The 26,121-nt window shown below is 53.7% G+C and overlaps 7 protein-coding genes across 7 annotated transcripts; 4 read left to right on the top strand and 3 right to left on the bottom strand.

Annotated features, from left to right (window-relative positions):
• Positions 1-3,766: 3,766 nt before the first annotated feature.
• Positions 3,767-5,195, top strand: CTAM01_15469 (transmembrane amino acid transporter; the record flags this gene model as incomplete). Its single annotated transcript, XM_060531466.1, has 2 exons — positions 3,767-3,886; positions 3,957-5,195. The coding sequence occupies 2 exons, from the start codon at positions 3,767-3,769 to the stop codon at positions 5,193-5,195; spliced, it is 1,359 nt and encodes a 452-aa protein (XP_060373935.1).
• Positions 5,196-7,224: 2,029 nt separating this feature from the next.
• Positions 7,225-10,064, top strand: CTAM01_15470 (kelch domain-containing protein; the record flags this gene model as incomplete). The annotated part of the gene is made up of 4 exons (XM_060531467.1): positions 7,225-7,921; positions 7,970-8,047; positions 8,106-8,929; positions 8,985-10,064. The coding sequence occupies 4 exons, from the start codon at positions 7,225-7,227 to the stop codon at positions 10,062-10,064; spliced, it is 2,679 nt and encodes an 892-aa protein (XP_060373936.1).
• Positions 10,065-12,126: 2,062 nt separating this feature from the next.
• CTAM01_15471 (uncharacterized protein) lies at positions 12,127-13,447 on the top strand (the record flags this gene model as incomplete). Its single annotated transcript, XM_060531468.1, has 3 exons — positions 12,127-12,355; positions 12,417-12,667; positions 12,734-13,447. The coding sequence occupies 3 exons, from the start codon at positions 12,127-12,129 to the stop codon at positions 13,445-13,447; spliced, it is 1,194 nt and encodes a 397-aa protein (XP_060373937.1).
• Positions 13,448-13,574: 127 nt separating this feature from the next.
• Positions 13,575-14,907, bottom strand: CTAM01_15472 (2OG-Fe(II)oxygenase superfamily protein; the record flags this gene model as incomplete). The annotated part of the gene is made up of 4 exons (XM_060531469.1): positions 13,575-14,231; positions 14,323-14,466; positions 14,527-14,694; positions 14,746-14,907. The coding sequence occupies 4 exons, from the start codon at positions 14,905-14,907 to the stop codon at positions 13,575-13,577; spliced, it is 1,131 nt and encodes a 376-aa protein (XP_060373938.1).
• A 1,023-nt stretch (positions 14,908-15,930) lies between these two features.
• On the top strand, positions 15,931-18,005 carry CTAM01_15473 (high-affinity nicotinic acid transporter; the record flags this gene model as incomplete). The annotated part of the gene is made up of 11 exons (XM_060531470.1): positions 15,931-16,272; positions 16,340-16,492; positions 16,552-16,603; positions 16,663-16,715; positions 16,772-16,838; positions 16,910-17,169; positions 17,236-17,387; positions 17,440-17,501; positions 17,573-17,631; positions 17,697-17,723; positions 17,787-18,005. 11 exons carry the CDS (start codon positions 15,931-15,933, stop codon positions 18,003-18,005), a joined length of 1,446 nt encoding a protein of 481 aa, XP_060373939.1.
• Positions 18,006-18,377: 372 nt separating this feature from the next.
• CTAM01_15474 (low-affinity potassium transport protein) lies at positions 18,378-21,053 on the bottom strand (the record flags this gene model as incomplete). The annotated part of the gene is made up of 8 exons (XM_060531471.1): positions 18,378-18,710; positions 18,823-19,652; positions 19,712-20,041; positions 20,108-20,152; positions 20,204-20,497; positions 20,552-20,688; positions 20,759-20,879; positions 21,017-21,053. 8 exons carry the CDS (start codon positions 21,051-21,053, stop codon positions 18,378-18,380), a joined length of 2,127 nt encoding a protein of 708 aa, XP_060373940.1.
• Positions 21,054-22,308: 1,255 nt separating this feature from the next.
• Positions 22,309-25,449, bottom strand: CTAM01_15475 (rnapii degradation factor def1; the record flags this gene model as incomplete). The annotated part of the gene is made up of 3 exons (XM_060531472.1): positions 22,309-23,594; positions 23,661-24,989; positions 25,149-25,449. 3 exons carry the CDS (start codon positions 25,447-25,449, stop codon positions 22,309-22,311), a joined length of 2,916 nt encoding a protein of 971 aa, XP_060373941.1.
• Between the last annotated feature and the right edge of the window lie 672 nt (positions 25,450-26,121).

Genomic DNA, 26,121 nt, shown 5'->3' on the forward strand with positions numbered 1-26,121 from the left:
TCCTCGAGAGCCTGACGAAGCTGATCTTCGGTATATTGAGGCATTATATATAGAAGAAGACATGTGCAAAAGATGAGCCCATTTGGACGCGAATTGAAAATGTTGTGATAAAAGGAGGTTGGGGGTGGGCATTGGGTTGTGGTGGATTTTCGCGTTTTTGTGGGTGCCAGAAACAGGGGGGTGCCAGGAAGTGGGTATGTTGACTTATAAGCTTCGTATTAAGACCTGCGGCGGCGCACAGCTTGTCAAGCAAGGCAAAGCACGCACATCAGATTCTCCACCACTCCCGGACATCTCGGCATTGAGTCAAGTGGTCTGGTTTTGGACCTGACTTGGCGGCGGGAAGGAGGAACTACCGCAAGCTTTTCGAAAGTTCCTTGCAGCCTGCGCTTCGGGGTTGGGCACTTCGCGGTGACGTGCCATTCGAAAAGGAGACAATGCAATGTTGCGCGCCGATGAGCTAGACGACCTAGCTCCCCCGCACTGGAGAAATCGGCGTTCGCGACAGAATGTTTAGTTTCCCATGTCTTGGCCTGCTTGGCCATGAGGGGAAGAACATGCGGGATTCGCCCTAGTGCTACTACTTCGCGTTGGTTGGTTGGATCGTCCGATGGCATGTGAGTAAGAGTAACAGGAGCTGTTCGAAAATAAGCCCAAAAATTATTCTAGTCTTTGCACGATGTGAGCTGTGTGGTTGTGTCCATTGGGCAGCACGTGGAGTCGTTCGATGGGTGGCACAAAATAGCTGCATGATGCGGTCATCTGGAGAGGGGGAAATGGCTGGCCACAAGACCTCTCAACGGTCGATCTTGTCTGTTCTCGAATGTCCAGCAGAAAGGGCCGTAAGCTTCCCCTAGTTTTAGGCTGGCATCTGTGGCCGACGACGTTGAAAAAAAGAGGATGCGGAAAAGGAAAAGCGGTGCGGATATTGTGTGACCATGGAAAGTTTGTAAACCCTGACCGGGCATTGCGCTTCTCCCACCTTAACCCAAAAGATCCCATCCTGATGAGGCGCAGCTGCTAGATGAGAAGAAATCTGGAGCATCATGCTAGCTTAGGTCTTGGGACGAAGGAGTGATCGACAGGTCCTTTCGACTAGAAGAAACGCCAAAAGTCGTCCGGTTTTTGTCATGGCGAACTGTCACCGCTTGCCAGATCACAGGCGGTCAAAAGACCTTGTCCCCCTTCTCCTCATCTATCCATCTCGAACTGCTACCCTAAGTCATCGGACATCTGCACCTCAACAGGCACGACACCAGCCAAGATTCTTGTCTTTCCTCCACTTTCTCGCTGATGCGGGGAGCGGTAGATTCAGTGGGCATATCCGACTGGCTCTCCTTTCTCTCCTCGTCGCGGGAGGGGCTGAACCTTGTTTAATCCCCGGACCGTGCATGCGGGGATGGCTGCTCGAGATCGACGGCAAATGTCTTGTTTTCCCACTTTCCCTCTATCGGTCTGGGCCCAGATGGCTTGGGACCTACCTCGACAGGAGAAACCATCCAGGTGACCTCTTTCTTTGCTTCAAGCGATCCAATGGTCTCATGGAAACTGGAACTGATCATCGCCATCGGCGGCGTACTTGTGGTTTACACGTGAGATGCATGTCTTGTGGTGTGTCTCGGGTGCCGGTGGAATACCCGGCATGACCGTTCTGCCCCTATGGTGAGCTTCATTGAAAAGTCGACCGAGATGCATGATACTCGCAAACTCTCGCAAATGAAGTGATGGAACCATGCCCTTGCGCGATGCATCTTCACTCCATACATCGCTGCAACCTCACATCCCCGCACGTTTCTCAGCCGTTACTCAACCAGGAATTCATGTCATTTTTGACCGTCGATGGAGATGCAGTACGGATGAACATGTGTGGTCACGTTGAGGACATTACTGAACACCAAATTGCAGTGATCACGCAAGCAATTTTGATCCCAAAGCTCGACTGGTAGAAATTGAACCTTGAGAGCAATCGTGATTTTCTACAGCAAGCAGTGACTTCCTTGTTGTGTTCGCGCAAGCTCCCATTATTTTTCAGCTCGAGACATTTATGTCGGTGTGATTGCCGTATCGGACTCAATCGTGGGCGATATATCTCTTGCCTGCGGCTTCAGTCGAGCCTACATCTCACGTCACATAGAGCAGAGGGATGTAAAATACCAACAAGAGGTTCTACACACAACATCTTGGCGATGACCTAAAACTCCATGTACAGGCTGACTCGTGCGAGAGGTGACGGAAACCTGCAGCAAGTCCTGCGAACAGATGCAGCGCGCCTCAATTTCTCAATCTCGACTGGTCCGTCTGATCAGTGTGCTTCGTCTGAACACGTGTAGCTACCCGAAACGTGGATGCAAGATGCATAAGTCAATCCGCGATCTGAAAGTTTCGGATAACTAGGATGAGGACTTCACGAAACATCAAACACGATTCGAGCCCATGAGCCACCTTGTGGCCTCGAGGGGGACCAACTTGTCTCATAATGAAACTGTCACCAACTCTAAAGTCTCTTACACTTGAACGATTTTGGTAGTCTAAACTAAGGAAATCATCGCCATGAATACTCCCTTCTACCAGAGTCGTGACTTTGAAAGAATGCATGTAATGAGATGGCTTGACAGCTATCCGGGAATCTAAAAGTATTCGTGATCCGCAACAGCATCACGTCGACCCTCTACTACGAGAGATACCATCACATGAGGTAGGGTCTCACGGGTCTACATCCAAGTCTATCGACCGGCATTGGTCCTCAGGGGGGGTTAGCAGACGGATGAACGATGTGGTTGCTACCTTGGAATTTGCTGCCTGGTCTTCTAGAAATGTTCACAAAGCATTGCAGCATTACTTTGACTCAATAAGGGACCTAGCCTAGAGTTAGTCTCATACTAGGGGTTCTTAACCTATACAGGAACGAAACACTGGCCAGTAAGAGTTGATGCTTTCAGATCTGCATCTTATCTGGCTTCGAAGAAAATTCGGCTACGCCAATTGCCACGTGGGAACCAGCACAATTCTTCATTCCAGATTTAGAATCCCTTTGACTTGGGGTCAGGCACTCAAGATTTAGTTCACTTGATTGTAAAAGGCTCTCGTTGTCTTCTTCAGCGCTCGGCATGATATCGCGACCCATCTTATCTACTAACAGCTTGATGAAGGTGGGCAGGATTCACCAAATTCAATCAACTCTTCAGAATGTAAAGGGCGAGGCCAAATTTCAGCACTATTTCGAAGACGAAATCACCATAGCTTGCGACTGGTTATGTACCTACAGTTACAACCTTTCAACACTCATGTACTGCTTTCTCAGCTGAAAACACAACGTCAATTCCTTTTATCGATCATCGATGAGATTTAGGAAGTAACTGCCCAAAACTCGGCGATCAAGATGATTCGATTGACATCAAGTCCTTTGGTATTGACGAAAAATGCTGCTTTCTGTGCCAATCGCTATTGGTGAAACAGAAAGTCCATGACGCGTGGGACATGGTTCCAAGACACGCGACCTTCTGTTATGGAACTAGGCCGATCTTCGCGGCCAGAAAACGGAGTGACATCGTAAGATAAGCAATGTGCATAGAAGCAACAATTTTGATAAGAGCTCACTCTATGCGGCTTATCTGCACAAGCGACACCTCGTATTACCCCGCGGTGTCATTGAAGCGCAACGGAGATCAACAAGCCATCGTTGAAGTACCGATACTGTGATTCTTACGAACACAGCTAGCCGCTTTATTTTCATTGTAGACAGATTTGAATTGTATATCGTGTCAAAATGAAACAGTATCGGGACACATACGACAGGCGCGAAGGAGATATTGGACATTACAATGACACTAGCCGACCAGTGGTATACGACGACCTCGACCCTTTTGGCCATGAAGAAAATCATCAGGTTCGTGGAGTGATAAGATCAGCTCTTCGTGTTCATCATGAGATTATCTCAGACTGATCGCAAACTGCAGATCAAGTATAAAACAATGTCATGGAAGCTTGTCGCGGTGCTCATGATAGCCGAAATCGTGAGCAACGGCATGCTATCTCTGCCATCATCCTTGGCGGTCGTCGGCATAGTCCCTGGGGTAATTCTCATCGTCTTTCTAGGCATCTTTGCAACATACACGTCCTGGTTGCTAGTCCATTTCAAGCTTCGGCATCCAGAAGTCCACTCCATGGGCGACGCAGGCCAGATCCTCTTCGGACGGCCCGGCCGAGAACTGCTCGCCTTCGGAACCGTCGTCTTCGCCGTCTTCGCGACAGGCGGACAGCTCCTGGCGGGTCAAATCGCGCTTGCGACACTGAGCGACAACAAGCTGTGCCTGATGCTCTACACCGGTATCTTTGCCGTTCCGACTCTGCTCTTCAGCTTCCCGCGGACGATGGACCAGCTCTCCTGGCTCTGCATCCCTTCAGTACTCTCGATCCTCGTAGCCGGCATCGTGGGCATGATCGGGGCGGGCGTGCACCCGGCCCCGGGCCGACAAGTAGACGTGGCCGTACCCTCCGACTTTTATACGGCCTTCATCGCCATCACCAACCCCGTCTTCGCGTATGCTGGCCACTTCATGTTCTTCATCCTCATGTCGGAAATGCGGCGGCCGCAGGAGGCGATGAAGGCGGCGTACACCCTCCAGGGCTTCGCGACGACGTTTTACGCCGTCTTCGCGGTGGTGTGCTACGTCTATTTCGGCAGCGAGGTCGCTTCGCCGGCGTTCAGCAGCCTGGAGCCGAAGTGGGCCAAGGCGGCGTACGGGATCGCGATACCTAACTTCTTGCTTGCGGGCTCACTGTACGCGCACACGGCGGCGAAATTGATTTTTGTGCGGATTTTCAGAAAGAGCCATCACTTGCATAGTCATACGGCTGTCGGGTGGGGTACGTGGGCGGTTTTGGTTGTGCTCATGAACGGCGCGGCGTTTGTGCTTGCGGTGGGCGTTCCGATTTTCAACTACCTTATTGGTATCGCGGCAAGCTTGTTTGCGGCATGGTATACGTATGGTATTGCAGGTGCGTTTTGGCTGCATGATAACTATCACGACTATGATGGATGGAGGCAGTGGGCGCGCAAGTGGTTCCAAGCCATACTGGCGGCCCTGACATTCGCTGCTGGTGGCTTCATCTGTGTTGCTGGGACGTATGTCACTGTGAAGGGCATCGTTGAGGCATATGAGTCTGGTGCGGTTGGGGAGCCTTTCAGTTGTTAGACTTGGAGTTAGTAACGCACTGATGAGGAGCTGCGGTATCAAGGTATCGATAGGATGGGAAAGTGAATTTAATGGGGAATTCCTAAGTCTGCTCAACATTTCCGTATCCCCCAGTTGGTGTCTTGGATATCTCGACCCTTGTGATACTTCTGTCTCCAACTGTGAGGCTGATACCGTCGATCAGCAACATATTGAGGACACAAAGAATGTTACATGTCTAGTAGTGACAAAAATAGAATTAATTATTGAATGAAAACAGCCATACATCTTGTGATTTGGCGGGAACCGTTAGGTGATCAGTATGCTGCGCTTGCCACAGCTGCAACCAGCATCTCTTGTAATAACTGTTCTCCATACCCGTCCTGCTCAGCCACTGAACGGCAAAGTTGGCCCGTTGATACGTTACTTGAACTGGAGTCTCTGGCAGCATGTGAAGCACAATAATACCTAGTGAGAGATGAACAAGCCAATAGAGTACGGATAGAATGAGAATATGAGCTGATGATGGAAGTACGTACTTGAGCCCAGGACGGAGGAAAGGGACAAGGATCTTCCTGAATGACGTCAAGCTCGGCGCTGGGGACCGCATTTGTTCCGGTCTCCGCTCCCTCCCGCTGCTCCTCCACATGTGGGCCTCCCGGACTTCTACCTCACCAAACTTTACCCCGAGATCGCTAAGCTCAATAGTCTATGAAATACTCTCTGAGGCATGGCTGCTTTCAAAGGTGTGTCGGTGTGTGGTGTGCCATCCGCTGATTGATTCTCATGAACTTCCATCGAATCAGATAAGACACGAGACACTCGCCAACCAGCAAATCATGCTCCAATCCAGGCCGGAAGCCGTCGTGCAGGGCTTCGGTCCCCTGGTGTTTCACTGGTTCCCGTCTTGGAATCTCGATGGAACCGACTCCCAGTCCCCTTTCTGGATGCTAGAAGAGGGCGCCCAGCGTCGCATTCATACAGCGTCTAGGTCGCAAACATGGCCTGCCGATGATGACTGGTGAAGTCATCGCCGCCAACCGCACCCAAGTGGGCACCCAATCGCCGCCAGCGCGCCAACGCGGTTGGTTCCTGGATTGGATCCAGCACCGACTGGCGTGCCAAGCCCTTCCAAGTTTTGGCTCGCCTGCTTTCTCACGCTCTTCTCCCCGTTGAACTTGCGCCGGTGCTAGCCATGATCCGCCCCCCTCTTCGCTTGTCAAGACGGCTCTTACCACCACCGGGAGGCGAGGGGCATTTGATGGAAACGGTATGATAGTGTGGCGTTTTCGTTGATGGCTTCCTGTTGGTCCACGACCATCAGCACACAGACTGGAGCTACTGAGCAGCTCTACGCCTCATCACGGCCACATACAACCCTCCACCCTCTCTCTTGTCTCCCTCCTTTAGGCCCGGCAGCTGTCTGCTAATTAGCACCGCTGCCATCGTTTGCAATGTTCCATCGACCAGTTGAATGTCAGAGGATGAAGGCTCCCCCCCGCGTTTTCGATTTCTTGGATTCAGGGCCAGGCCAAAAGTCGCCTCAGCCAGGGATCCAACTTCTAGACCGAGATGGGGTGCCACTAAGTCTAGTTTTTTCCCCTGGATTTTGATTCTGATGCTAATTCTTATTCTTGTTCTTGTTCTTGTCTAAACTTATTCCTCGATTCTCCTATCAATCCTCTCACAGGCTCGTTGTCACGTCACGTCACGAGCCAAGAGCTCCATATTCTCAACCTCAGATCGTAGCCTTCACCCTCCAGAAGCTGTCGTTTCAATCATCATCCATTGCCCCAATAATAATAATAATCCTCTATCTCTCCAATACCTCCACCACTCTGCCTGCGCAACGACTGACTTCACAAGCCCTGCCATCCCGCTCCTGTGGTTGCGGGCGATGTGACAACCCCTACCACCCAACTGCAGGTGGCGACATCATAGTGTGCCTCGAACCATCCAACCGTCGTCCGCACATCAGAGCCTCCCCGTCACTATCTGGCATCCCTGACGGAACGGCCTTTGCCAGTTGCCACGCCTCTTTTCTCCCACGATGTCTTTCGTCAATCTCTCCCGTCCCCCTCTCGACCATCGGGCCCATAGCGATACCAACGTCCGGCCTAGATTCAATTCACACAACACTTCCGACCGTCTAAGAGAAGGTTCAGGGCTCCGACCCAAGGCGTATCCAATGGTCAGCAACATCAAAAAGGGCAGGAAATCGGTATTCAAGGAGGTGGGACTGGACGACGACTTTAGCGACGACTGCGGCTCGCCCGTTGTGGAGACTTTCCAACAGTCTTGTGGCCGACAGGAATCGATGTCTAGCGAGAAGGTGTTCGGAGATGTACCTGGGCTGGAGGAAGCGAAACGGGACGGCACATCAAATGATGAGGAAGACGACGCAGAGGACGACGGAGATGGGGACAGCAGGCGTTCTGCGACGGAACAGCGCGAAGCAGCGAACGACTCTAGACAACAGAGCTCAAGTCAGGCTGTGAAGGTGTCTTGGTACAACAAGCTTTCTCAGGGTTATCGACGACCGAGGATCAAGACGGTCTCTAGCGCACCACCACCTACGATCTCAAGTCTGCAGCGCATTGGCATGATTGCGCTACTCATCGCGGTCATCATCCCGGCATTCAGCTATAACAATGGCCGCCAGAAGATTGAAAGTGGTGCAATCGCGGGTGTCGTGCGTCCACGAGCAACGACATCAACGGATGTCTGTCTAAGATGGGCACAGCAGGGTGAGTTTCAGAAAACGTAGCATGGGTAACTCTGCTAACAGTGGTCAGCGGCTTTACTCAACGGCACTCTTTACATGTATGGAGGTCAATCCAAGACGGAGTCTTCGCAAACCGTCAACACCTGGAGTATGACTTGCGAATCCCGTAGCTGAGACTTGGAAATGAATCTGACAATTACTTACAGACAACGACTTTCTCACTCTCGACCTAACAAGATCATGGGATACGAAATCGCCCTCTCTCAAGGGCATGACGATACCTAGTGGGCCTCCAGCAGTCGCCAACGGCTACTTGTGGCACGACTACGACTATCTCTACCTCTACGGCGGCCAATTTGCTGATAACGACGGCGCTGAAGGCACGTACGCCACCGTTGCTCCCATGTCGATCTGGCGATACTCTGTCAAGGACAACTCCTGGCTCGAGTTCAAAGACCCGCGCACGTCAGCTGGCAACTATTCGACTGCCGCCAATACCCCCGTCCAACGTTCCGCCGAAGGCGCGGGCTTGTCGGTACCTGAGCTCGGTTTGAGTTGGTACTTTGGCGGACACCTCGACTGGCTGACCACCGAGGGTTGGTCGACCCAGACTCCGAGGGTGTATCTCAAGAGCCTGCTAGAGTTTACACACCCCGGATACCTGAACACTGGTGTTGACGCGCTTCGCGCTGCTGGCGCTGCCGATGGCGGAGTGTTTCGCAACGTGACTGAGGGCGGGCTGCAGGAAACGGATGCGTTCCCGGAACGAGCTGACGGTGTCTTGGTTTTTGTGCCCGGGTGGGGTGCGAGGGGAGTCTTGATCGGCATGGCGGGAGGATCTGACAAGACATTTGTCGACGACCTCGGCACCCTCGATGTCTACGATATCGCTACGTCTGAGTGGTATCATCAGAGGACGACAGGTGACCGGCCCTCCGTTCGCGTCAACCCATGTGCCGCCATTGCGAGCGCGCCAGATGCCTCGAGCTTCCAGATCTACTTCTTCGGCGGACAAAATCTGCAGCCTTTTGTAGGCCAACACTCGTTTCCTGGAAAACTGGAAATAGACTGACACATTCATACAGGGCAACCAGACACAGTACAACGACATGTACATCCTCTCCATCCCCGCCTTCGCCTGGATCAAAGTCGACGCAACCGACGGTGTCCCCGCCCCTCGCGCCGGCCACACCTGCACCATGCGCGACGGCCAAATCATCGTCGCCGGCGGTTACCTCGGCCCCGACGCCGGGTGTGAATCTCCCGGTGTCTTTGTCTTCGACGCGAGCAACCTCAAATGGAACACGGGCTTCAAAGCCGGAGCCCACGCAGCAGACTTCAGCTCCGAGAACTCCGTTCTGGCTGGGTCCTACGGCTACAAGGTCCCCGACAAAGTCCAGAGCGTCATCGGTGGTAGCTCCGAAGGCGGGGCTACCGCTACCACACCTGCTGCCGGCCCAGCTACGGGCGGTCCGTTCAAGACGGGTACGCCGCCCGTGTTCACTGTGACGCAGGGTGGCGCGACAGCTACAGTCACGGGCGCAGGACCCACGAGCACATCCACGGGACAGGCGCCGACAACCAAGGATAACGGAGGCGGGACGAGCCCCGGCCTCATCGCTGCAGGCGTTATCGCCGGTATCTTAGGCGCGTTGGCCTTGTATCTTGGTTTCTGCGCGTGGCTCTACCGACGCCAGGTCGCGGCGTACAAGCAGCATCTATCTCAGGTGAACCGGTACTCCGGCGCAAGCTCCATGCACTTCGGTGCGGCGGGCTTCTTTGGTGCTGGAAATCGTGACGAGGAGAGGAGAGAGCGCGGACACCGCCGAGACGCGAGCACCGTCAGCGACGAGTCCTTCTCATGGGTTGGCACCGGTGTTGAGCCGAAGTGGATGACGGACGATCCTACACCGGGCTCTGGATCTGGTGGCACGGCGAGTGGTAGCGGCGCTGGCAGCGGGTTCAAGAGGAAAAGTGAGGACGCGAGGACGTTTAAGAGCGGGCCGAGTGGGAACGATCCGCGCACGAGCTCCAGTCGACGCGACAATACGGACAATGAGAGTGTTTCCAGCACGGAGCAGTTGCTTGATGGGCAGGAGCCGAGTTTCTTCTCGGTTGTCATGGGGCCTAGGCGTGCTTTGCGGGTTGTCAACAGTACCGAGTAAGGTAATGAATAATACACGAACAATTTACGACCAGACTCTGGAGCGGGGGGCTAGGATAGGTAAAACACGAGATACACGAGGATACACGACCTTTTCTGTATATACACACACGATCAAGGGGAGAGGATCGAACTCTCAATCGCTCAAGCTAGATACCCTTCTTACTATGTACACGCTTCTTTCATGCTAAACCTCTTACATTCAAAGACTTGGAAAACTTTGACATAACTCGTCTCCATCAAGGTAGCAAGGTATGTCCCTCGGCCGTCGGCCGTCGGCAGGCAGCGTCGTCTTCTTGACCGCCTCTCCCCAGAAACAAAACGCAACGATCGTCGTCCCATGTTTCTCAATTGACTTTTTCCGCGTCGTATGTCTTGGGTCTGTGGAACGTGCTTCTCCGCCACTTTTTGAATTGAGTTGATGGGGGGGTTCAGAGCTAAAACGGATGCAGACTACAGAATGCCAGTGAACGCATGGCCCAATCTGAGACAAAAACAACGACCATTGGCGGAGAGGATTGCGATCGACCGAGACATTGTGAGCTGTCGAACAAGATTTCTCAATAGTATCGCAGAAACACACAGTAGCTTAGGTAGTACAGAGAGGGACGGGCCGGCTTGGTTGAGCTTCATGTCGTAACTCGTACCAAACACAGCAGGATCGGGAGCCAGCTGATCGACTTTGTAAAAGTATCACTCTCGCCCACGGGCCTTGAGTCGTGTCTCTCCACAGATTGAACCACGGTACGGAGCAAATGAGGATGCATTCCGGATGTCTTCTAGCTCACGGCATAGCGGCATTCGGTCCTTTGACGCTTGTTTACTCGTCCATTCGGGGCCCTACAGGTGAGGGAATTAGCTAAGAGCTTGTGACTTCGAGATACTGGAGAAAACACCGTACAATAAAGTACACGGTCGAGATGTTGAATTCAAAGTTTGCGATGGAGCCCGCGCTAGACCCCAAAGCATCTTTGACAATGGAGAAAGCCTGTGGAGAGGGATGGGCAGTCCATTGACTCGTCGATTTCTCAATTTCTCAGTGGGCTCATTTCCCTATCAAACCTTGATCTTTGATGCTATTTCTGCCCACTGGTTTGCGTGATCAACAGATATTTTTTTTCTTGACTGTCTTTTGTTGAATCCACGGCCAGTCTGGGCTTTTCTTCACCGGCGACGACTCTTCAGGTCAAGCTGCTCTCAACAGACCTGTCATATTTTCAATCTCTTGACTCGCAGCCACCTGAACATCCGACAAGGTCCTTATCGCGACATCGAAGGGCATGGCCGTTCCCCTTTCAAAGGTTACAACGACGTCCGTCACGTCATCGCGTATCCCCAGGGTCTTGACTCGACCCTGTTCCCTATTACAGTCAAATAAGCCCAGATAACCCTAAACAAAGCAACCCCCGGTAATACCGATGTGCCATAGGGATGAACTCTAAAGCGTAGCCCAGACTGCCCAGTCCCCATTATTCCCACCCGTCCACGGTCCACGGCGAGAGAGAAAGTCCCACTCTCGGCCGACCGAGATCGATACGACTCTGTACCTCGAGCCTCGACGCGGGCATTCGGGTTCTCCTGCACGAACTACCACATTCGTCAAAGTCGACGATGCTTGATTGGGCAACATCGTCACGACTTCTCTACCGCGCAGTGCCCACACACACCACTCACTCTACTTGACGCTAATGTCGCGGGCCGGGCATCTCCCCCACACCAGACGGGCATGCCGGTGCGGTGTAAGGCGTGTGTCTCTCTCTCTGTCTCTTGGTTTTCGACGAGGATCGACAGCCGCTAGGCCTCATTCCAGCTGTCTCGCGAACATCGCATCATTCAGCTGCTGTGGCACGGAATTCACAATCATTCCCACCCCGCGAAGAAGCGGAGGGTGGATGGGGTTCATGTTGGTTTATAATGAGCGGCGGGGAACCCTCTTCCTTCGTCAAAGCTTTCCTGACAGTCTCGTCACTACAGTTTTCGCTCGAACCCGCCGATAATACCAAAAAGCCTAGCTCTCGTTCATAGGCTTTCTCTCCCTCCACTTTCGTTCTGTCTAGCCCGCCATGAAGTTCACTCTCAGCTCCCTCGTGCTCTCAGCAGCATCGAGCCTCGTTGCGGCCCTGCCCATCAACGACACCCAGGTCTACGATGCCATCATCGTCGGCGGTGGCCCGTCTGGTCTCAGTGCCGCGAGCGCCCTCGGCCGTGTGCGTCGTAACACTCTCCTCATCGACTCTGGCGAGTACCGCAACGCACCTACCAGACACATGCACGATGTTCTCGGCTTCGATGGTGAGTGATTCTCGTTCAGATAGCCTTCATGTTCTTGTGGATGGTTTCTAATACAAAACAGGCGTCACTCCTGCATGGTACCGCTACGCCGCTCGCCAGCAAATCTCCCACTATGACACTGTCACCTTGACCAACGGCACCGTCACCAAGATCGGAGGTAGCGATGCCACCGGCTTCGTCGTCTCCGCCACCTACGCCGACAACTCCACCAAGTCGGTCCGCGCGCGCAAGATCATCTTGGCCACCGGTCTGCAAGACGACCTCCCCGAGACCCCGGGTCTGTGGGAGAACTGGGGCAAGGGCATCTACTGGGTACGTCACCACAAATATCCATCCATCATCTCACACCAAACTTCGATTCTAACATGCTCATTCTAGTGCCCCTGGTGCGACGGCCACGAGCACGCAGACCAAGCCCTCGGCCTCCTCGCCTCAACCTTTGACGACCTCCCCTCCCTCGTCCGCGAGATCCTCACCCTCAACACGGACATCATCGCCTTCGCAAACGGCACCGACACCCCCGCCGCCCGCGCCGAGACGGAGGCCAAGAACCCCAAGTTCCAGGAGTACCTCGACCTCCACAACGTCACCATCGACAACCGCACCATCACGGCCATCACCCGCCTCAAGGACGGCGGCAACCCGCCCCACGACCCCTCCCTCCCCACCGCTCCCGAGGAGGATCTCTTCTCCGTCAGCTTCAGCGAGGGCGAGCCCGTCGAGCGCGCTGCATTTTTCCTGAGCTACCCCGACGAGCAGCGCAGCACCATCGGCGCCGAGGCCGGCGTGCAGCTCTGGGGTGGTCGTCTGGCTGCTGATGTGAGCAAGGGGTACGCGACCAACGTGGCCGGCATCTACGCCATTGGCGATGCCAACTCGGATAACAGCACCAACGTCCCCCATGCTCTGTACACGGGCAAGAGGACTGCCGTCTTCCTGCACGTCAAGCTCGCAAAGGAGGACCAGGCCAAGGAGACTGGTGTTAATGTCACTGCTCTGAGGAGAGAGTTGGACCTCGAGGAGCGTTCCATCTGGGACGTTGCGAACGGTCAGCCTACCGACATCCTGTATGCCGGCGAGTACGACCAGTAGATAATTGATGTGGAACATACATCTCCCCAAAAGCATTTTGATTTTTTCGCGATAGCGATGCCAAAGATACCTGAATAGACATTGTACAATTTTTCGACTTCATTCACATACTCTGTCTCATATGTGTTCACTCCGCCTCATCTTCAATCTCAAGATTGCCGACCCGAAACTTCTTGCCCTTCATGTCCGCATAATCATTGTGATCGTGATAATCCTTCACCCGTTCCCTGACATATTGCAGCCCTCTCACCGGCGCCGCCTCCTCCGCATTCTCCCCAATCAGCCCAAGCCTCTTCAACAGCGGCGACGGCGCAGGCTTAATATCAACATCGTCACCAGGCCTCACAAAGTAAAACAGACCCTGCCGAAACAAATGAGCCTGGTCCTCAGGCGGCCTCACAACGCGATGTGTCGTCGACTTCAAGTACCCCGCGGACCAGAAATCAAGCGTGTCGCCGACGTTGCAGACGATGCCACCGTCCACAGAGGGGACATAGCGCCACTCGCCCGCGCCATTGGGACTTGACGAAGAAGAGGTCTTAATCTGGAGGCCCGCGACGTCCTGGCTCCAGAGGAGGGTCAAGGAGCCAAAGTCGGTATGAGCGCGCGACCAGGTGTTGCCGACTTTGAGGTCGTCGGCGAGAGGGCGGGGGTGGTAGCCCATGTAGCGGAGGTGGTCTTCGCTCGGGGAGGCGTAAGCGTGGCGGGAGGAGAAGTAGTCTTCTGGGAGTTCGAGGATGATGGAGAAGAGAGTGAAGACTTTGCTTGCTAGGTCGAGAGAGCGCTATTGGTGTGTCAGACTTGCGTGAGTGAGACTCGGAGAATGAGAAGCCAGTTTGGTCGTCAAACAGAAGCCTGTGTAGATGTATACGCACTCTTGAAAAGTCTTCAATTTCTTGTCTGAACGGCTCGAAGAACGGATGGAATGGCTCATCTTTGTACTTCGGGATGAATTTGGCGATGTTAACCGACTCGACATTGTTGAGCACATCCGTTCCTTGCATCTTCTTATCATGCGCCTGATGCAATATGAGCCACTCTTCTTAAATAATCACATCCTCAGACACTGCTAGACTTACCGATCTATATCCAAAGTAGTTCCCCTTGGAGAAGTCGCACGTGTTACCCGGCCTGGCCTTATTTTCGGCATCGAGGTTGAAGAAACCTTGGCCAATGTCATACTGGCGCTGCACTTCCTCGGATGTGAAGCCTGTGTTGATGAGACTAAAGAAGCCAGTTTCGTGTACCTAATAGACTTGTCAGATCTCTGAGATATTGCAAGACTCGAATGTCCTTACAGCTTGTCGAAGTTCTTCAGCTAGCTGCTTCTTCCCGCCTGGCTGGTCAAACTTGCTAATGTCAATCACAGCGATATCTGCCCAGGGCAATTCGTGTTTTGTCTTTGCCGGCCGCTGCCATTTTGGCAGGGAGACTGGCTCCGAAAATATGGCTGAAGGCATCTTGGTTGATGAATCGTAGCTGTGTCTCGAATTGAGGCGGCTTCTGGTTTCAGTGCGCAGGTTGGAAGTCAATTCGTGTGAGGTCATAATTGTCTTTCCATAAATACCCCTCCATCCGATGTCGAGCCGTTTATGTCTTGCCCCCCGCGCGCCCCGCGCCACTCCCGTTGTGCCGTGTCGGAGTGAGATCGCCGGAATTCGAGCACGCCATCTCGACCGGGATGGCGAGCCGCATCCTGATGTTGGTACTGACAGCATGTGTCCAATCACCGTGTCAGTTGTTCTTCTCTAAGCGTAACTGCCGCTGTAGTGTGTCGCTATCTTCGGTATCTTTCCGAGGCTTTTCTTTCCCATCGTCTTGTATGATTGACAGATAAACATCGAAACATGTTTCCCTTTTACCTGGGGGACGTCAGGTCCCGATGATCATGTAGCGTGCGTAGAACCGCGATTGTCTCGAGCCAAGGTCTGGAAATTTCGTCTCCCTCTTATATGCCTGTCAATGCCAATAAGTTTATCTTCGGGGAGCCAAATCTTGCTCGATGTTGGGAGGGAATGCAAGCAATATTGTTGTTCTCTTCGGGGTGTTAGCCAGGTCACTGCAACGACAATCTCCGTAACTTAAGTCCACCTGAACGTGTGAAATGTGACGTTGTAAAGACAAATCCAGGCACCTCGTCCCGTCAGATGCTGAAGGATCCGAGCAGAACAAGACAATGGCCAATGAGAATGCCCTCAGTCATCAATTGCAGGACGTTACATGGGCAGACTTGCTGTGCACATGGCCCCGCAGTAAGGCGTGCTTCGTGCAGACATATCTTGGGCTCTGTATCTGCCGTAATCGGCATCAAGTTGAATCAAAGATTGCGAGATGTCAGAAATATCAACCATCTAAGATACTCAAATTAAAGACTTCACCTAGTTAGTACCTTTATGTCGCATCTGAAGCCATATCTCCTCTCTACAAGCTGTGCTCGATCACCTTCGTAGACGCGAGCCCCCGCGGTGAACCTCAAATCGAGCATGGGAACCCAGCAGAGCCCCGAGAGCAGGACCCTTTCTCCCTCTGAAGAAAAGCCTCTTCTCAAAACAGCTCATCGCAAAGTCGATAAGAGGCTTCTGCTATGGTACTCCTTCGTCTACCTCATCATGCGAATCCACGTCAGCAACATCAGCAACGCAGCCATTATCAACCTAGAACAAGGCACCGGTATCAAGAAGCAGCTCGGCAATCTTTCCAGTTCAGAGTGGGCGTGGGCGCTGAGCATCTTTTATTATCCGTACATGTTCTTCGAGCCTCTGGCCACGCTCGCCTTGAAGAGGTTTACACCTTCGGTGTGGATGAGCCGGATTATGATTACTTGGGTAAGTATGTTGGGATGCCAGTTGAGCTCTGTGCAGTGGCTGTTTGGTTTGCTAACTGTGATGAAAGGGTATCATATCAATGTGCCAGGGCGCAACTCAGAATTATGCTGGTATTCTGGCCTGTCGGTTCTTCTTGGGGCTTGCTGAGGCCGGGTTTTACCCTGGTGTTTTGTACCATCTCAGTTTCTGGTATCCGACTCATAGACTTCCGCTAAGGATTGTAAGTTCAGAAGCTCTGGCTGAGTGAATGGGAAGACGCAAAAACTCATGCTTTTCTAGGGCTTCTTTTACGCCTGCGGGATGTTTTCTGGGACTATCAGCGGTCTTCTAGGTGAGTAGTGGAGAACTGGATGTACTCAACTGCTACAAATTGCTGAGACTGATTGATAGCATACGCAATTTCGTTTATGAATGGCGTTGGGGGTCTATCTGGTTGGAGATGGGTAAGTCACCTTTTCCCAAAAAGTCACCGCAAGTAACGTTGGCTAACTCAACGAAGCTCTTCATTCTGGAAGGAATTCCCGCCATATTTTGCGGCATCTACACGTTCTTCTTTCTGCCAAACTGTGAGTAATACATCATTCCTAGCTACGTCTCGGCTTGTTATCAAGGTGTACTCACATGAAACCATTTCTAGACCCCGAGACCGTCACCTTCCTCACGGACTCCGAAAGAGAAGCAATCCTATCCGATCTTCCAGAGCAAGCACCGACCATGAAGTCCAAAACCATCAACCTTCAACAGGTCAAAGATCTTTTCCGCGATCCGACTTTTATGCCATTCTTGATGATTTGGATTACTCACGGCATCGGCGGATGGGGAATATCCTTTGTTCTGCCGACTGTCATTTACGAACTCGGCATTTCGAACACTGCTATTTCACAAGTGATGACCATGGTAAGTTTCAAGGTCTTTCATGTTGTGCGCGTGGAGCGTGTTGAAGAAACACTAATCTGCAAATAGCCCCCCTTTACCTTGGTCTTGTTGATACTGTTGACGCTCGCCTTCTTTGTACACACGAAGCGCCTTAGTCCCTGGGTCGCTGGCCTGGGCCTAGAAGCTGCCCAGATCGTTTGCTACGTGCTTCTCATCACGGTCAAGCATCCCATTGCCAAGTAGAGACCTTAACCCCCCTGCCCAATGATTTCAGGGCTGACTCTGTGCCAGATACATTTTCGTCATGATTGCAACCGCCGCGTCTCAAAGTTTCTTTGCTATAATATGGCCGGGTACGTGGTGCAAACCAAACACTACCGAAGGTGCCTTGGGCCTAAAACAGCTGACAAAAACCCTACTGTAGAGCGTATCAGAGCGGCGAAAGGAACCACAAGCGCAGGCCTCGCCATCGGTGTGACCAACGTGAGAAAGCCAAAGCTCCCACCTACCAGAATCCAAAGCGATGCTAATCCAAAATCAACCTTCAGGCATCATGTCAGCTCATGGGCATTGTAGTAAGTGCAATCCCATGTCAATATCTCGCTCGTTGCGCGTGCTAACTGACGAACTTTGACTAGGGTCCCCAGATATACCAGTCGAGATTCGGGCCCACATACAGGGTCAGCTACTCCTGCTCCATCGGCCTGCTCTGCGGAACGCTGTTGGCTGTTTCCGCGGCCTGGTACTTCGTTTTTAGGCAAGATCGGACGGAAAGAAGCAATGGACGCGTAGAAGCAGAAGAAGACTCGGAAGATAGTGGCCATATGAGAGGAACCAGTGTTGAAGGCAAGGCCTAACTACTGGCAGTTACATCTTAAGAAACCCCAAAGAAGATATGTAGCTCCCTGTCCATAGCTTCAGTATATGTGGGATCGAGATTGGTAGTTTCCTTTGCCTTGAGATGTTGCAGGCTTTCAAAGCCAGGTAGAATTGACATACAGGAACGCAAAGTTAGGAGGAATTCGTAGCATATTGGACGAGTACCTAGGTATCGCAATCTAGTCTAGTAAAGGGGCGCAATAAAGGTGAGGGAAGTCTACCTCGTTACCAATGTAGTTCCCAGTCGCATCTCTTCTAGAAACGAGAAGGAATCAAACCTGATACTTCATCTTCCTCACAGGATAAAAAAAAGTCCATTGCCAGTGGACGGCTGATCACTTGAGCTAGTTTCACAGGGTATAGTTAGTCTTGGTGTAAAGCAACTTCTGGCGCCTATCGTTCATGAAATATCTCTCTTCCCGCTCCGCCGCCGCGCGTTTAGCCATCTCGGACTGCGAGGAGCTCTCTTCGCTGGGAAGCATGATGGCACGGTCGAGCGAGTATGGCAGTCCGCGGTGGCGGCCGCGGATCATCATGGCGCAGATGACGAGCTTGCTGAACGTCGTGAACTCGCCGCTGAGGGAGGTCATGACCGACGGGTGTCCCAAGGACAGCCCGACGTTGCCGCTGTAGTTTAGTGAGCGATAAAAGACGTGGGATGGTAAGCGGGGTCGGGGTACTTGCTATGCGCTGACGACTTCAAAGAAGACTGGGAACACGGAGAAGGCCTATGTTAAGAATGCATGTCAGTGATTGAGGTAAGATTGATCAGCATAGGGAGTGGGAAGAACGAACCGGCTCGTTGAGATCCACGATCCGTTCTGACTCTGCGATGCAGATGCAAAAGGTTCCCAGGAAGATGTACCACAGGTCAAAGCTGAGTTGGTTGCGCACGTGGGACATGATGTATGATGCGCTGTTACTCTCGTCGAGCTGGCTGTCGTCGCTGTAGATGCCCAGCGCCTTCTCCTCGTATGTGTTGGAAGCACGGATGCTGATGGCAATCGGGTAGATGGCAATGTACATCATGGACAAGAGACTGAATTGCACAGCCGGGTTGACGAGGGAGAGGTTCAGCGTGGCGGTACCAGTGTGACGCGCCGAAGCAGCCTGGAAGAGCGCGGATAAGATGCGCGGGCCCATGGGTAGGTCGTTGACGGCCGCGTTGTCGAGGTCCAGGACGATGATGAGCAGGACGTCGATGAAGTTGAGGGCGAAGACTATCCCGAAGAGAATCCAGGTGGGCTTACTGGGGAACAAGAGCGTGTAACACCGTCTCGGGTGGTCAAGCAGAAACTGGAGCTGTTCCCTGATGGCCGAATTCCGGGGGACGACTTTTGACATGCCCCAGATGGCGAGGCGGAGGAAGACGGGGTAACAGGTGTTTCCCGCAAAAGCGAGGAACGTCATGACGAGCATAGGCCAGGTCGCGTCCCTGAAGCTCGCCATCGAGTCCGGCGTGAGCGTGAAGCCTAGGTTGTCGACCATGGTCTGGGCCGAGTAGATGGCCCACCAGGTCCGGTCCTGCGCGCTCTGAGCCAGGACGTCCTTGTACTTTGACGGTGCGTTGTGGATCCACGGCACGAGGCAGACGACTCCAAAGAGATGGAGCCCGACGAAGTAGACTACCGCTGGATCAGCCAAATCTGTTTCCGAGGACAAGGGGGGTAATGCAGGCGTGTACTAGATATGACCTTGAGCAGGAGCTTCAGGCTCCGGTACTCGATGCCGCCGAGGGTCTCGCGGTCTTGTTCGGTGAGGTTGAAGAATTGGGAGTTGCGACCGACGGTAACCTGTTGAGATAGTCTGGGAAGGTCTATGGTGCGGGAGCGGCTGAACGTGCCAGAGCGACGTGATTCGGTATCGGTGTGTCTTGTCTGTCCCAAGACCAGCATCGAAGAAGCAACCTTCTCGATGGAGAGGGCCGCACGCATTGCAGGACCATTAGCGTGGTGCGGTCTCCGTCTCGACAGGCCAGTCGATGCCCTTCGAACAGGTCGGATGGCGTCAGTGTCTTTTCGCCATGTCAGCTCAACTACACACACCCTAGTCTGCTGAAAAGTGAGTCACAAGTGCCTACCATCAGTCTCACTGCGTCCAACAGATATCTCAGTGATTGGCTGGCCTAGAAAAGGGGGATTTAGCTAGCGAAGGCTGAAGAAAGAACGGCACACACCATTGATGCGATCTATAGGCCCAGGTACGTGAAGCACAGTGGTATCCGCACGACCAAGAGGCCTAGGTACTGGCAGGCGGTCGTCGAAAGTGACGTTAGTCGGCCTAGATGTAGTTTTGGGCTGTTCGTCCATCTCATGGGATGCGTCCTCGTTTCCCGATGCCTGGAAGGAATGGTCTGGTAATGGAGCTGCTTCGTGCTGCAATGGCTTCTCACTCTCTTCACCAAGCTTGCGTTCAGACTCTGTGTTGGCCTCTACGTCTTCGCCGCCATATCTTCTGGGTGAACTAGGAGCTTCAGGGCCCTGTTAGCTCGGACAAGCATGAGTAGTACGCTTTGCAACTTTACCAATAATTCGAAGACGCTGCCGGAACCAATACAGACGCGCTACGACCACGACAATGTTGACAAACATCAAGTTGGTGATCATAGGAATCACGTAAATGTACACCTGCTGGTAAGTCTTCAAGTCCTTCACATCAATGCTGCAACATCATCAAATTATTAGCTTCCCACTGCGACTTGGAATAAGAAGAAGGCCATGCTCCCACGTACGTGTTCAATCCAGACTCTGTCGACGAACTGCAGCCGAAGAAGAAGGCATCCACGGCGGCCAAGTTGCCGTACGGATATAGTAACACCCATGACAGTAGGCTACAGAACAAAATCCACATGTCTAAACATTTAAACGAGATCCAGTCAGTCTAATTCACCTACTGACGCCGACAACGTCGACTTCTGATGCGGCAAAACAAATCGCAGAGCCACGAGAAGAGCTCGCTCGCATTCGCTGAGGGCAAGGGCGCGACATACAGTGAAGGGAGATGAAATTAAGCTTTGGCTTCCACATGGCAGCGGCTATGGAGGGCTTTCAGAGGGCGGGGAATGTATATTCGGACGCAGGATACGCCAATCGATGCAGTAAAGAAGGTAGCAACGACAAAACGTATGGTAGAAACCGAGTTGAGGGAGGAAACAGGCAAGTTGAGACACCGTGGAGGCCAGTGTGGTTGTAAATAGCGCATGACCCCAACCGACAGACGTAATCTCAATTTCGCCAAGACCAGAGGCCGCCAGCTACGCCAAGAGCACCCCGCGCCGTAGGTATGGATGCGTACACCGGAAGAGTTGCGTAGAGAAGTTCTTGAAAGGTTTCTCCTAAGTTATGTTATTACATGCTTAATATCTCAGTTGTCTCTGTATCTATTTCCTACAAGAGATAAACTTACACAAGTCCACGCAAGACGGATCTCACCTAACCTTAGAGGCTGGAACGGACGGCGCAGCGCATACTCTTCATAATCGGTGTGAAGCGACATCTATGCATTTCAATAGGATGACTATTGCATCTACATCCACATCCACATGCGTGAGGTATCCGATAAACAACACCCCAATTGGCAGAGATTTCAAGGCCTGGAGGACTCGTAGCAAGGCCATGGTACAAAAGTCGGACGAGGCCCAAGAAACATCTCTAAACTAGATCTTAGATTCTACCGGGGCGTTACTGAGAGGAAGAGCATATCACACATCACGTCATCAGTTGAATGTAGTATCTTGCAAGACAAAAATGTCATATGCCATGTGTCTTCATTGGCTATCGTGCTCCCTTTCCAAGGAGTTCAATCTCAGTATTTGGCCCTCCATCGGGCAACGACCAACGACCAACCCTCCCACCGGATCCGTTCCATCTGTCATTTCAATCGAATTTTCAAGGCCGCATACCACCACGCCACCGGCTATCATTCTTAGAAAAGCCTGATGAGACCTTCCCATCGCGAAAAAGAAAACAAAAAACACAGTTCCGTTGCGGCCGGTGACCATCCGAAAGTGTTTCCCCTCCCTGATTCTTTTTTTGTTGATAGATCGTACACGCTCGAAGACCATACACTTGGGTAATGAGTAGAGAGAAGAAAGTTTTCCCGTAGAAAGAGACCGCATGAATTATCCTTGCCACCTGCAGCTTATAACCATCTGCAGGCCCAAAGAGAGAGAGAGAGAGAGTCTTGTAAGCAATTAAGGACGTGTTCGGGGGCACCGAGGCCTTAGCCACCTCTCATTCCACCGTAATGACGTGGGTGAGATGGCCGACGACCACTACCTTCCTAGTGGTAGTTTCCGCCCCAACCGCCGCGTTGCTGTTGCTGGCCGCCGCTACCGTAGTATCCACTGCCGTAAGCGCCCTGCTGGCCGTAGGATCCGAACGGAGCGCTGCCGTGCTGACCGCCGGAAGCGCCTCCCATGCCGTAGGCACTGTTTCCGTGCAGGTTGTGGCCCTGGAGATGGCTGGGGTAACCGCCGTAGCCACCCATCTGAGAGGCGGACTGGGGCGGGGGGAGACCAGTCTGGCCCGAAGGAGTGTTCGTGGCCGAGCCGGGGCGAGCGCCGCCGAGAGAAGGCGAGGGACCGGCACCGGGCTTGCTCTCACCGAAAGGCTTCAAATCATCGTTGGCAGAAGCAGCGTTCGACTGGGCGGTGCTGTTAAATCCTTGTCCAGCAGGGCTCTGGAACGAAGAGGAGCCACGGCCAAAGGTGTCCTGAACACCGCCGAAGCCACTGCTGGCCAGGCCAGGCTGGTTGCCAGACTGGGCGGAACCAGCACGGCCTCCAAAGTCACCTCCAAGTCCTGAGCTCAGACCGCTATCGGCACGGTGCAGAGATGACTGGCCGAAGCCAGCAGCAGGGGAAGAGGCGTGGTCGTAGGGGCCCTGAGGCGACATGCCGTATCCGGGGTGGCCGCCATATCCCTTGTTGCCGCCGTATGGAGCACCGCCATATCCTCCCTGCTGACCGTAGTGGTTTCCGTAGCCCATGTAGCTCGAGTAATAAGCGTTATTGTAGTAGGGGTGGTTATTGTAGGGGTAGCTTTGTTGGCCGTGAGACTGAGGCTGCGAGGCCTGGCTGGCGGCCTGCTGGCTCTGGGCGGTGGGGTTCGGAGTACTGTGTCCGCTGTTCTGGGCGTCGTTCGTGACACCCCCGTAACGAGACTGGTTTTGCAGACCGCCGCTCTGGGGGTACTGGCTCAAGTTATCAGCCTGCGAAGCATTGTAACCACCGAAAGATCTCTGCTGGGAAGACAGGTTGTCCTGGTGACCCTGAGCTCCCTGCTGGCCATAGGGCTGGCTGTAGTAGTTGTAAGGGGGACGGTTTTGTTGGTCCGCCGTGTAGTAGGAGGAGTAGTCGCTGGGAGCAGAGCTGAAGGCTCCGCCGGGTTGCTGGCTCTGTTGCGATTGCTGGTTGGAGAAGCTGTCGAACTGGGTCTGCGAGGCAGCGGGGTTATTGGACTGAGTGAAAGGATCGATCGACTTTTGGGGGAAGGACGAGGGCTCCTGGGGGCCAGCCTGGCCGAAGCGGGAGTAAGGCTGGGCGGCAGCAGCGGCAGGTTGAGGGACTAGAACAGTTGTCAGTATTTATGAACAGGTATGAATACGTGACTCTGGCATGGAGGGGGACATACCCTGAGCGGCGGGAGCTTGGGGAGCAGCGCTTGCGGGTCCTGAGAAGGGTGCATTAGCAAAGTCGGTGACATTGCTAGTTGAAGCAAGTGTACCGGTAGGAGTGGCAGCAGCAGGAGGAGGCAGGCCAGGAGCAGGCTTCTGAGTACCGATGGCTTCAGGAACAGGAGCCTGCTGAGGAGCGGGAGGAAGAGAGGTTCGGGGGTGAGCGACGGGAGAATCAGCGGGAGGCTGAGTCCGGGTCTCGGGCTCTTCGCGATCACCGTCAATGTCATCATCCTCGTTCAAGCTGAAAGCACCGAACTGGACAGCAGCGCGGTCAACCTCACGATTGCCAGGCATGCGGACGGCCTCCTCCTGATCAAGAACGCGACGCTGGTAGCTCGGGGTGCGGGATCCTCTCTCGGTGGTGGCCTTGATGGCGGAGGCGGCAAAGCCGCTGTTAGTAGTGGGAACAGCAGGGCGGATGGGCTGGTGCTGCTGCTGGGAGGCAGACAGAGGTGTCGCGGTGGCGCTGGCGGCGTTGTGGCGAGGATCCCAGGAATCGGCGGCGGTGCTTGCGACGGTAGCAGTCGCGGGAGGATGCGATTCGTCGACTACCTGTTCAAGATTCGTCTCAGTAAGTTGGTCCTTGGAAGGCGGCAAAACCACTTCAGGTTCGATGACGGTTGGTACTTCTGCAGGAGCTGATTCTTCATGGGCGGGTTCCACAGGGAGTTCGACGGGGGCAGCAGGCTCAGGCTGTGCCTCGGGTTCGGGCTCAGGTTCGGGCGTAGGTTCGACGGCAGGGACGGCAGGAGGGAGAGGTTCGATGGGTTCGGCGGGCTTGGGCGCGGGCTCCTCCTTGGGCGGCTTCGGGGCAACCTTGGGCACGGTGGATTGACGGAGCATGCTAGCCCACGTCTTGGGAGCGGCAGCGGCAGGCTTGGGTGCGTCGGTGGAACCGGCGGCGGCCGCAGGAGTAGGAGCGGGAGCTGCAGGCTTCTCGGTCGTCTCCTTGGGGGCCCAGGGGTCTTCAGCGGGTGCGTCCTTAACGTCCAGCTTCGGGGTATCCCATGCGTTCGACTCCTCGGTAGGAACAGAAAGCGGCTGAGCATTCTCCTTGTTATGGCGAGAGCCATTAGTAGCTACTGTGTTTGAGGCCCTGCCCCGGCCACCGCGACCTCCTCTCTCAGCAGTTCTTCCGCGACCGCGACCAGCCTCAGAGACGTTGCGTCCGCCACGAGTGGGTCTAGCGTTGGATGAGTCGATGTTCGAGGCTGCGGTCGTGGAGTCCTTGGCCTTGGAGCGGGGAGCCTTCTTCGTGACTTCACCCCATTGGGAGATGGTGCCTAGAAGCAAGAATCTTTGGTTAGCTGAGAGCACGCAAGCGATGTAGTTAAGCAGCGGTTGAGGGGAGAGAGGGAGGGAAATTGATGGATTGTTGATTCGTCGCGCGGGAGAGAGTTTGGCTGGCAGCCTGACGAGGCAGGAGCCGTGCGCTCACATACCTTCAGCAATGCGGGTGACGGTGAGGTTCTCATCACCATCCGTCTCTTGAAGAGCATAGAGAATATCCTGCTCAGACCAATCGGGGAAGAGCTCCTTGATGAGGGGCGCCTTGGATCCGTACTGTTTCTTCAGCTCGCCGAGCTCGCCTTGGTCCTCAAACGCATCATCGGCGTTGGAGTCAAACTTGTCGCCATTGGGTCTGCCTGAGGTGCGACCACCCCGGCTGGCGAAACCACCTCTTCCACCGCGTGCAGAACCTCTGCCGCGCGAGGCGGCAGGCCGAGTCTGTACCTCAGACATTGCTGGGTTTCTTTGTATGAGGGGAGGGGTTTTCCACGATGGGAAAATTGGAGGGAATCAATTATTCACTGTCCCGTATCGACACGACAGCTTTGGTGGGGGTTTCTTCAGTTGCGTAACTCTTGCCGGTGAAGAGGAAGAAAAAAAGAGGTAGGAAAAGAAAAGGGTGCCGCAAGGTGGGAGAGACGACGTCGTCGTGATCGTGGCTGACGAGACGAGACAAGTGAGGTTTGGGTGGTGGTGGATGTTGGTGGGAGAAAGACGAGGTGTGGATGGTGGATGGATGTGGAATGTTTGTGCAGAGGCAGACGCAATTGCACTGGGGCACTGGGGGAAAAGTTCAAAGGGAGGTTTTTTGCCCAGGCGCCCAGCAGAGCAGCACACAACCTGGGAGCGCAGGAGCAGCCGACCTTTAGGCAAGGTACCTGCTCAGGTACCTGAGGTACGTAGGTAGCGAGTGTGTGGCAGCTGGGGTCCCGTCAGATTCGCTGTGGCAGCTGGTCCAGTCACAGTTGGCAGCAGCAGCAGCAAAGCCCAGTTGGAGCACGGTCGCTGTAGGGTAAGATACCTTACTAGCTTAGGTAACCCCAAGGTGAAATAAGGTACCTTAGGTACCAAGGTTCCCCGTCAGCTTTCAAGCTGCCCTGTCTGGGCTGGGCCAGGGGGAGAGTT

This window comes from Colletotrichum tamarilloi (assembly GCF_030869305.1).
Source record: "Colletotrichum tamarilloi strain Tom-12 chromosome Unknown Scaffold_164.1, whole genome shotgun sequence".
NCBI classification, from domain to species: Eukaryota; Fungi; Ascomycota; class Sordariomycetes; order Glomerellales; family Glomerellaceae; genus Colletotrichum; species Colletotrichum tamarilloi.